General features: G+C 34.3%; 1 protein-coding gene across 2 annotated transcripts; it reads right to left on the bottom strand.

Annotated features, from left to right (window-relative positions):
* Positions 1 to 2,466: 2,466 nt before the first annotated feature.
* On the bottom strand, positions 2,467 to 11,109 carry LCB1 (long-chain base1). 2 transcript variants are annotated; one of them, XM_028084556.2, is made up of 13 exons: positions 10,985 to 11,109; positions 10,446 to 10,678; positions 10,217 to 10,311; positions 8,999 to 9,090; positions 8,484 to 8,577; positions 8,322 to 8,394; positions 8,117 to 8,249; positions 7,663 to 7,837; positions 3,928 to 4,068; positions 3,719 to 3,814; positions 3,293 to 3,434; positions 2,990 to 3,117; positions 2,467 to 2,915 (listed from the first exon to the last, which is right to left on the bottom strand). In XM_028084556.2, the coding sequence occupies exons 2-13, from the start codon at positions 10,633 to 10,635 to the stop codon at positions 2,739 to 2,741; spliced, it is 1,536 nt and encodes a 511-aa protein (XP_027940357.1). In that variant the 5' UTR covers positions 10,636 to 10,678; positions 10,985 to 11,109; the 3' UTR covers positions 2,467 to 2,738. The 2 variants fall into 2 exon arrangements, with proteins under 2 accessions (XP_027940357.1, XP_027940356.1); XM_028084555.2 differs by lacking the exon at positions 10,985 to 11,109 and adding an exon at positions 10,755 to 10,895.
* Between the last annotated feature and the right edge of the window lie 392 nt (positions 11,110 to 11,501).

Below are 11,501 nucleotides of genomic sequence, written 5' to 3' on the forward strand. Positions count from 1 at the left end.
ATAAAGATGAAAAAGATATAAGCATAAAAATCCATGAAAAAGCTAAGCAAGATATAAGCATAAAAATTCATAAATTTATTGTTTTAAAATTTTAGTTTGAAAATAATATCAATCTCTTATATATAAATTAGATTTATGTCTCATTGATTTTGTACATCTCTGATGATCTCTTCTAAGAAAACCATTACCATCAAATCATAAATTGTCATTTATAATAAGTTTATCATTTCTTATAATTATTTAGAATAGTGACATAAAAGTAAGTTATAAGTCGGTTATGTAATAAGATCGAATTAGACTTAAAATTCACTTCTTAACTAATAATTTTTATCTCAAAAACTACAATAATAATATCTTTTTCATTTCTTGACTGTGGGAAACTGTTTATTTATTTACACGTATATACAAACAAGAATCCTGAATCGTGGATTCGAACTGAAGATTTATGCAGTCTCCAGTTACAGATGATTTAGCATCATTCATGAAGCCTTTTTGTAAGAGATGAGTATTTCTTTTGTTATTGTTGACAAGGTTTGGTTGCAACAAGGAAAGTTTAAAAATGTAGAACCAATAATTGCATTTAGTTTGATAAGTATTTGGCATTTGACAACTGATATAAAACAACATTATCAAAATGTAATTGCGTGTCAATCCTGGTCTTGAGGTCAGAATAAAGAAAGCACTTGCATAGTTCATAGCCACATGTCATCAAACCTTTTAGGTCAACATGTATGTATGGGTGTGTGTGCCACGCTAACTCCCCATAATCATTCTTTATACCATTCTCTATGCATAATTTGTTTTTACTCTTTTCAATTTAGCCATCTTTAACAACACTTCTTTCAAATTTCGCATTTTTCTTCTGAATTCTGGAGATGACCTGTATAATTTATGCAAGAATCAGTTTTAGTCATAAATGTTTTAAAAAACCTATAAGTCAAAATTAATAGGTTAAAAATAAGCATTCTTGAAAATTAGTATCAGAAGTTTTCTTAAAATTGTTCTCATTATATCATTACAGAAAGGAATGAGAAAGTTGTTGTGTGGTGCATTTAAATAAATCAAAGATCATGATCTCCACTATGTATGACTTTCTAGGAACCACGCCACAGCACTGAAGAAGTGAAAGTAATTAAGAAATAGTTGAGAAAACAAAATGTGTGTCGTGAGAGTCACACATGTTAAGCATTGAGAATAAGGGGGTTATGTTTGAAATTAAAAATTGTAGGTATAATCTTCTAAAAATAAAAATCATATATCTGAAACGTGAAAAATCACAATCCAAAACGTTTGTATACCATAAAATTCAGGAACTTAGTCATTGCACCGACAACTTGAAAATCTTAATAAGATGAATTTACAATATATAAATTGAATTTTATAAAATTAAATTAAGTTTAAGTCTATTTTAATACAATATAAAGTCATCTTATACCTAGATTTTGTAAAGTTAAATAAGCGTTAAATTCCACTTCTCATAAATATCTACGTGGCTGCCATGTTTTTTCAGCTCCTACCTTAGCCAACAATGATTGGTCGTAAGTGGAAGTTAACTATGATGTGTCGATGGTCAGTGTCTCACAAATGTGTCTGCGGGATAACCAATCAAATCACAAAAAATTCGCTACCTTAATTGTGTGTATGACTCTTGTATTGTATCAACTTATTGGGGCATATTATTATACAAACTAGAAGCTAAGGAAATATGAAGCTCCACTACCATTCCTAGGACCAGGACACATGATCAAGAAATCATTAAAGACCTTGCTTCGCATTTTTCATTTCAGTTTATCTGTTGTTTTTCCCGCAACCTTACTCTTGGTGCCGAGCACAAACAATGAAGGTCATTGTTGCTCCACTTGCTGTAACTGCAAAATGCTCAAAATTAGTATTTATCCCAATAGAATACTAGTATATGGTTATATCATACCTTGTGTAGCTTAAGCGGCTTATTTATTAGACTTTCCTGCGAATAACTTTGGTGAAAGCATAATCCCCGAAATGTACTTTACACAGTACGTTGCAATCTTGTGTAAAGATGTGGCTGATGCTGTATTAGCATATAGTCACTCCAAACATTCAACTCACAAGTATCCTTCACTCAAACCGGTAGAACTTTCAATACCATATTCTTCCAGTTTGTTAGGTAGCTAACTTCAGTTTATTAGGTTGTTAAAGATTTGAATTCGTTACCATACCCCTCTAGATAGAATTTCCACTGTACTCATTTTCAACATTTTACAGTATATTATGTTTTAAATCTTGTATAATAGTTATTATAGCCTCAATCTCAATAATAAATACGTTTACATTGGTTAAGCGCAATTAGAAATATAAGCAGATTGAATTGGAGTTCAGACATTACCAATAGAACAAAAGTTTAACTACTATAAAAGGAAAACAATTTTGACTTCGTATGCAATGATAAGAACCTGCACCAAGGTTTACTGTTAAACCATTAACTAGTTGAAAAATGTAATAGTGATACTTTTGATATCGGAATGAAATTCATATTCCAAGGGTAATATTGAAATATTAAATCCTTATTCTACCACTTTAGACAACCAATGAGAACAAGAGCAAAAGACTGTTACCCTAAATTAAATCACAGAATATACTACACAAATTACGAACTACAGGACGACTTCTATCGCCTGGATTTCAAAATTGCTCATCTAATCATGGGAAATAGAACTTATGTTTTGGTACATAAGATGCAGAAGAAAGTTGTAGAGTGTTCAATTATAACCACCCAGCACTGATTCTGTAACTCTCTTTAATGATTCGGATGCCTTGAGCAAATCAAACTCCGAATGCCCTGCAGAGACAAACAATCTAATCCCTACAGGCAAACGACACTTATCCAGTGTTGATCTTTTGGAAACCACCACAAATACAGATTCTTCCCTCAAAACCTGCCAATGCACAACATTAAGGACAATTAAAATCGAAACCAAGAAATTTAACATTACCAAGCATCATTCCTCACCCGTTCTGCGATAGTTTCAAGCAGACGCAGGTCATCTTTCACGGAACCTGTTGATTGCTCTAATCTCAGATAAACAATAGGTGACTCTGGATTACTTGCAATTGTGATGCCCGATACTTTTGACAATTCTGCATTGGCCATTGTACGTAAAATCATTAGTGCTTAACCAAAATAAATAAATAAAATCCTTTTTTTTTAATGGGTGAAACCAAATGAATGCAAATAAAAAGCAATTCAATCTGTCAGGTATCGTGCACTAGCCAAATAGGAACTACACTACACTCGGTGAAATCAAATCCCCACCTTTCCTTAACAAAGAAATATTGCTCTTCAGCTTTGTTATTAGATTGGGATTTTCCTCCAGGATATCAATAGCTGTAATTGCAGCGCTTGCAAGATAAGGAGGCAAAGAAGCAGAAAAGACGTAACCAGAGCTACTCAATCGCTGCCAAGGTAGAAAACAGGCATATTAGAGCATGAAATGCAGATGAAAAACAATTGTCATCAACAAGCAATAAATAGTGACTGCATGCCTCTCCATTTTGCAACTTCTACAGTTCACGCCTAAAAATTCAGGAATAAATGATGAAAAGTAAACAAAAAAATCCTTGAGAATAAATTCTTAAATTTCCACATTTACAATTTCTTTGTTTTCTCTTTGTATACTAAGAAACCTAACATATTACTTGTAGATGGTTATTGGTTATATATCACATGACACTTCCATACTTGGTGATCTATAACTCTTGCACTTCCAGTGCAGAATCCTCCTTCTGTGGCCAATGCATGTCCCATAGCAGCAGTGACAATGTCTATCTTCTCAACCTGGAGCATGTAACCACAAATCACAAACAGCAACAAAATTTTGAATAAATGCACACTTGCATCTAGGGTGAGCACATGCCCCCACCTCTCAAAACAAAGAATTCAAAACATACCGGAACTCCATAGTATTCAGTGAGACCTCTTCCTGAACTTCCAAGCACACCCAATGAGTTGCTTTCATCCAGCAGAACACGAAATAGATATTTTTCCTTCAATTTAATGATCTCGTCCAAGGGTGCTATTTGGCCAGAATTCTGAAAAACATTACAATGAAAAGGATAGAAACAGATATCAGTTGAGCAATTTCTTGTTTATACAAAAGGTAAGGCCTATTTGTATAGACAGATGTTAATACAGAAAAAGTAACTCTTTGACGTTGGGCCTTAAGGCCCAACTCAATGACATTCACCAGATTTGAAAGGTGAAAAATCCCTAAGCTTTACAAGCACTAGTACAACTGGCTCTTATAGAAACAATCTGAATAACCAAAAGTCAAGCAAAGAAATGAGAAAAAAAAAATGCAGAAAGGTTGATTAGCCACAACTACAAGATTATTTATTAGAGATATTAATCAACCATTACCCTTCACATGAACAACTTAAGTATTTAAGAGTAGGTCACCATGCCTTCTATTAACAGTTCTACATCGAATAGAGATAAGTCCAGTTCACAATATATAAGTAGCTGCAAATCTTACCTTATAAGTTGGTTTTGTGGGATTGAGTTGAATTTAAAGTCCACTTCTTATCATGGTATCAAGTCATGATTTAGAGTCTATCGTAGCGAAGTTTGTCGTTGGTTGGGTTTATTGTTCCACCGGACCATCCATTAATGCCTAGTCTCATGCTCGAGATTTATATATCTTGGCGTGAGGGAGTATTGGAAGTCTCGTATCGACTACAGATAAAGCTAATTCACAATATATATAAGTGGGTGCAAACCTCACCTTACAAGCCGGTTTTGTGGAGTTGAGTTAGGCTTAAAATCCACCTCTTAACACCTTCTATAGAATTGATATAAGGAATTCCAAGTACTAGACCGCACATGATTCTCTGTCTACAATCATTAGTAGCGCCTTCTATAGAATTGACAAAAGGAACTATGTGTATTGGACCGCACATATGATTAATAATTAGTAATAAGAAATTATACAGCTCGGGAAAGAAATAAAGAAAAACCAATGTAATCCCTAAATTACAACTATACACTATTTCCCGATTTTCATATTTACATAATCATATCTTTACCACTCCTCCCAAGTCGAAGGAAGTATGCCATATGTACGGAGTTTGATAGAAATACAATCTACACAAAAGCCCTTGAAGATATATGCCAATTGGTCAATGGAGCAACAAAGTTGGTGGTGATTTCTCATGAGATCTCTTTTTCTCTAACAAAAATAACAATCTATCTCTATGTGTTCAGTTTGCTCTAGGAAGATTGGATTAGAAGAAATGTGAAGAGCAACTTGAGTGTCACATATAAGCTTGATGCCTTCCAAATTATAACTGCTAGAGAAGTTTCCATTTTTTAATTTATCTGTGCTTAGTTGTTTTTGCATACCTTCTAAATTCAATGTCAGTGCTTTATGTGAAATTCACATCCCATATAAATTCAATGTTAATGCTTTACGTGAAATTCCCAGCGCAGGCTTCATCTTACCATCCCTGACACACCAACCAAACTCAACTCAACTTGTCCTTCTCAACCGACTCTCCAACTGTACTTTGTGGTAGTTGTTGTGACCACTTCGGCAGCGCACACACATGACAGCATGGGTTTGAAGAAGAAACATTGCCCAACATGATTTTCGAGGATTTGAAAGGACGGCGATGAGCATAAACAAATTCAAAAAAGGAAACAGCTATCTTGCGAAAGGGAAATCATAGTATATGCGATGTAAATAAGAAAATCAACTGAAATTCAACCCTTCATTTTAATCCAATGGCCATGAATTTATCCTCTAACAATAAACTTTTTTCTCCTAATATGTTCCCCTAAACACACATATACTTCTAATGCATAACTACCAATAATTATTTTCTACACATAACTTTCTTCTTACCTATATGTTTCCTATATATTTATACTGCTAATAAAATGCTACCAACAATTATTTTCTACACATTTGTCATCCTCTAGTTTCTAGTACAGAACTAACTACCAACAGTTATTCCATATACATAATTGTCAGAACAACCACTAACTATTAGTTCCCATCCTTACTACCAGCTGAACTCAACCATATCCCCAAGACTGATTATCCTTAACCACTTGGCTAGCAATTACTTCTTCATCTTCAATTAGGGCCACATGGCAGGCCTCATGCTTTTCACGCCACAATTATGCCCATCTCCACCCTTTTTTTGGTAAAAAAGACACTAAACTTGAAAGAGTTATGTTACTTGAATTTCACTTCCGCTTATGTTGCTCTTCAATGACCTATTTGTACTGCTGAAATTGCTATCACCATTCCCCCCCACCAGTAACTAACTACCCACAAGTGCAAGCAAATCTAAAGTTTCTGCTTGTATACTTTATGCATATTGCATTGTTAAAAATTTTGTTTTTCGTTGAAATGCTCACTCCCGATGCTTAATTTCAGGTTGCAACCCACCCAAAGAATAACCCAACTTTTGTTTTTGGGTAAACAGTTCACTAGCCTTTGGTTATCTGTCCCCCGCAGACTAGAGAGATGTGATGATAGATTAAACCAATGAATAGTAGAACTATGCTTGCTTAACTATGTTAATTTAATCTTCACGTCTTCACTAATATTCTGAACTTCAAAACAAGTTTCTGCCCTAGCAATTCACCCAATATGGTCACCTCCACTGAAAGATATCAATTCCACCTTAACTGTCAAAAGTGCTCACCCATGTCATGATTGGTTGAGCACTTGAATCTGATACTTCCTTATTCTCTTCACTGTCCGATGACCTGCCTTTCTCCTCTTCTTCAGACTTTCCCATAATTCTCTCATCTCCAACAAAACCTTCTAAGAAAATTTGCCAATCTTTTTGCCCAAACTCACCTCTAACATGCGCCTCAATACTGGCTTTCAGCTTCTAGTTTCTCTTGTTTCAATTCATCTATCCTCTCGGTCACACATCACAGTCTTCTTAACAGGTCACACAAATTTTCTCCTTTTAATATGTTGGATTGAACCAACATACAAAAAAAAATTGGTAAAAGAAATAAAATATAATATTGAACAGTGAAATCAAACACAATACAGCACTACATTCGTTGTCCCACAGACGAAAGTCTCATAGCTCATACAATACAACATTACTCTTGTCGCTTGTCCCAAAGACAAAAGTATCCTGCATAGTATTCTCTGTCAACAAACTACAAATAACTTCAGACTCCTAACTACACAACCTATACTCCAAATACATAACAGCCAGACACCAAGTTATTTTCTACACATACCTACACTGCCAACAGTTATTTCTACACTTAACTGTCATCCTAGGGTTTCTAATCCATAACTGTTTTCTAAAACAGTTAATTCTACACATGAAATAACTTCCATAACTGCCTTTAACTATCAGTTCCCATCAGACTACCACTCTAAGGCTGGAATTTGTTTCCAAATTTCAATCCTTCATAATTATATTTAATTTGCATTTGTTGATTACACCTACTATCTTAGCAGCACTGGCAGTTCATACAGAAAAAGTTACCAATATCATCAGTTGCAAGAAGCAGCAAGCAATTCAAAGTTTCAAACGGCTATTTGTTTTAAAGCTAAAGGTTGTGAATCTTGTGATGTGGGAACTTCATTGAAAACACGATGTAAAAGTCTAAAGCTAATCTACTGAACAGATGATAGACAAGTCTACCTGGTAGACAGCTTCAACAACAATATATCGCCTCAAATTCTTCGTCCGCTTATATTTGACAGTAATGTTTTCTAGCGTTTCTCTTAAAGAGTCCATGTCATTGTGCTTAAAATACACTACTGTGCTTCGAGAAAGATGAAGGCCATTCTGTATTCCCCAGTGAACTCCCTCATCTCTGTAAAACACAAAAACTTACAAAACATAATGTACAGTAACACAGCCTACATTAATCAGCCATACCAAGTGAGCAACTGAATAGACAAGTGCCTTAGTTTGTTCTTTACACCATTCTAATACACAAACAAAAGCAATGAGATAAAGCCAAAGAAAACAATTCTATGTTATGTCAATGCCTACTAAAAGTATAAATAAATGTCATGAGTCCAGAAAATAGACGAAAAACAAAAATATTACAGCACAGAATCTTTTCAAAGACAAACTTTGGCACACTTACGCTACAATTATATCTCCTTTTTTAGAGAAAGCAGGAATTGCACTGAACATTGTGGAAAGTCCGTAGGAGTAGAGAATTGAATCAGGGGTTCCTAAAAATTTTGCTATTCTTGCTTCACAATCAAGGTGGACATCTAGGCAAAGAAAAATTATCATAAGAACAGAAGCATGTCATCAAAGAAAAAAACATTAAGATTGAGTCTTACCAATTGTCCCATAAAACCCACGGGGACCACAAGAACCAACACCATATTTTGCTAAAGCAGAAGAACATGAGTCCTACAAGAAAAAGTAAATATAAATTAACTATGTCAACCAAGCGCCCCAAAAAAAAGGAATTATTATGGATATGGAAACCATTTCCTTACAAGTAGCTTTGGATGACCTATAAACCCAAGATAGTTTGCTGAAGCAAAATTGACAACTTCTTTGCCATTGATTATGGTATGCGGGCCAGCAGCACTGCATAAAAAACAACACTATTTTATCATAGACTTTGAAAAGTAGAAGGCACACATTTGAAATATCATTAAATCATAAGGGAGAACTTGTTAATATACACTCCTTTTTTTTTCAAAATAAAATGGCAAGAACTTAAAAATATAGAGGGGTTATCCAGTGCACAAGGTTCCCATTATGGTTGAGTTTGGGTACGGTTGTTTCTGTTTCTATTACCCAAAATCACCATGTCACAACTGACTAGGTGGAAATCTTAGCAAAGCCCTAGAACTCTTCCACAAATATTTCATGAATCTATGTCAAGAAAATGTAACCATAGCAGTGAAATTGACAAGCATAAAACATAATTTCAGGATTTCATCTTAAAATGTTCAAGACATTAAAGCTAGAAAAAAAGGTTGCTACAACAAAAAAAAAAAATCACCTCTCCAGCACTGGTGGTTCATACAGCACCTCTTTATTAAGAGTAGGAATAAGGGGTTCTGGAACCCATTCGTCACATAACTCGTCAATTTCCTGCATATAAAGAAGCATACAAAAATTAAAAAATTGCATAATACAAGTGATGAATCTCAGATTGCACTGTACAAGTTAGCATGGAATAATATGCTAACATATTGTTGGAAACATATATATATCTATATATATATATATATATATATATATATATATATATATATATATATATATATATATGAGAGAGAGAGAGAAGAAACTGAGAAAGTATTTTATTCATTCTTCGAGGATTACAGAACACTGTTTATAGAGCTGGGAACAGAGGTCAGTGACAGTAACAAACTAAATCTGTCAGATAGTCACAGGTAACTGATTACATTTATAGCAGTAGCCTAAATTACTAGACTTACACAGTCTAAACAGATTTCAATCATAAGTATTCCTTCAGCATAACATGGTAATTAAGTTCTTTAGAAATAACAGTTACCTCAGATATTCAACACTCTGAGATATGCTACCAAAAATGTTAACAGCATAAACAATCATCCAAAAAGCAAGTTCTAATCTATAACATAAAGCAAGCTGCTCTTACACAATCATAATTCACAAACTGATATCTATCACGAATTTATTCTCTCAAAACTACTTAAAGGCAAATAAAAATAGAAAATAAATATCAGTGTAGTTCCAAGTAAGCACCAGGAGTGAAAAAAGACATAACTGAATTGCATGTCTGAAGAGCATATTTTTCATCTGTAGGAACTCCAAAGATTAATCTATCTTGAAATTTTTAAATCCTCAATAAAGAATAATAAGATATGCTCCCATGTCAGGTCCCTAAAACAACTAAAAACCACAATAACTGAATATCCAATATTCTCCTTACATTGAATAGCTTCTAAATTCTAAACACTAACTAACAGGACTAATAACAACAATGCATGCAATCTAAAGGCGAAGTGCTTATATTTGATGAAATAGGAAATATAAAAGTCAAGGTATAAGGAAAAGGATGACAACAAACCAACTGTCAACTTCATTTTCACATCAAAGTTTACACAACCGTGTCCCGGTCGTTACTTCACATTATTCAACAAATAACTAAAACCTTGAATATGTGAGAAAATAAATAAATAAAAAATGCACACTCTCACTCTCACAGAGATAAAAGTAATGTTGAACTAACCTTGTTTGTTAATGGCCTCTTAGGAGGCTTGTAACTTTTCTGCGAAAGCAAGAAAAGTATGACCACCAGCAGAAAAACTTCGATGAATAAATGTCCTTCAAACACAAGGTTCAAATGGAGGAAATCAATCAAAAAATCAACTAACTAATTAACTAATTACATCCATAATCATCAATTCAAACAGAAAATAAAAAGATAAATCTAACTCCAGGAAAAAATGAAAAACTACCACCGATATGGACTCCGAAAACCACAGCTCGGGCAGAAGGAGCATCCAAGGCGAACGTCACCCAATCCAACGTCGAGTTCACGAAATTGAAGACGGCAGAGGCCACCGGAGTCGAGTTCACGAAATTGAAGACGGCAGAGGCCACCGGAGTATCCATAGAATTCGCAAGGAACCTTTCAGAAGCACTCATGCATGAACGAACATGCACACTGCTCGAAACTTGCGGAAACACTCTGGAATCAAATGAAATCAAATCAAATGACAACTACACAGGAATCGAACACGAATGTGGAAGTCGCGAACTACTACGCTTCGTAGGACGAAGAATCGGTTGAGCTAGAAATGCAAGCGTTCGGATCCGCCACAGCGAGGAAGCGAAACGACACGATGAGAGAGAAACGGCGCGAGATTCAGAATGAGATGCGAGTGAGAGGGAGAGAAGAGAATAAGGGAGAAGAATGGGGAAGTGGGGAAATTTGACTGTGCTTGGATGGGGAATGATCAGAGGGCTAGGATGAAGCCACGTCATAGAAGATTACCAGGTAACTTAACGGTTGTCATGACGCATGCGAACTTTTCTTCTCTCCGCCCCCTCCTTCCTCGTCTATTCGTCTTTTCCTTTCTTTGCTTTCTATTTTCTTTTTCAGCGCGGAATTCGCCTTTTCTATTTTGGCTTCTTTAGTCTACACATGAGTTCATGTGGAAGGTGATAACAAAATTATATTATGTGGTCCACAAAGGTAATCGAATAATGATAAATATATATATATATATATATATATATATATATATATGATATTTTATAATAATTTAAGTATGTATTATAAATACAAAATTTATTATCTTGAATTCAAATTTTCTAAATAAAACTATATTAAAGTAATAAAAATACTAAAGAAGTGAAGAACTAACTAATTCTAAATTTATTTATTTCAATATTTGTATCCTTGTTTTTATTTGTGACTTCGCAAATATAAGATTCGATGTGGGATTTATTTGAAATAGTTGTAGAGAACATGGAAACCGTGTTCTTTTCAATGTTATTACTTTTATTTA

Source organism: Vigna unguiculata, chromosome 8, assembly GCF_037176805.1.
Source record: "Vigna unguiculata cultivar grain cowpea cultivar isolate G323 ecotype 2 chromosome 8, ASM3717680v1, whole genome shotgun sequence".
Lineage (NCBI taxonomy): Eukaryota > Viridiplantae > Streptophyta > Magnoliopsida > Fabales > Fabaceae > Vigna > Vigna unguiculata.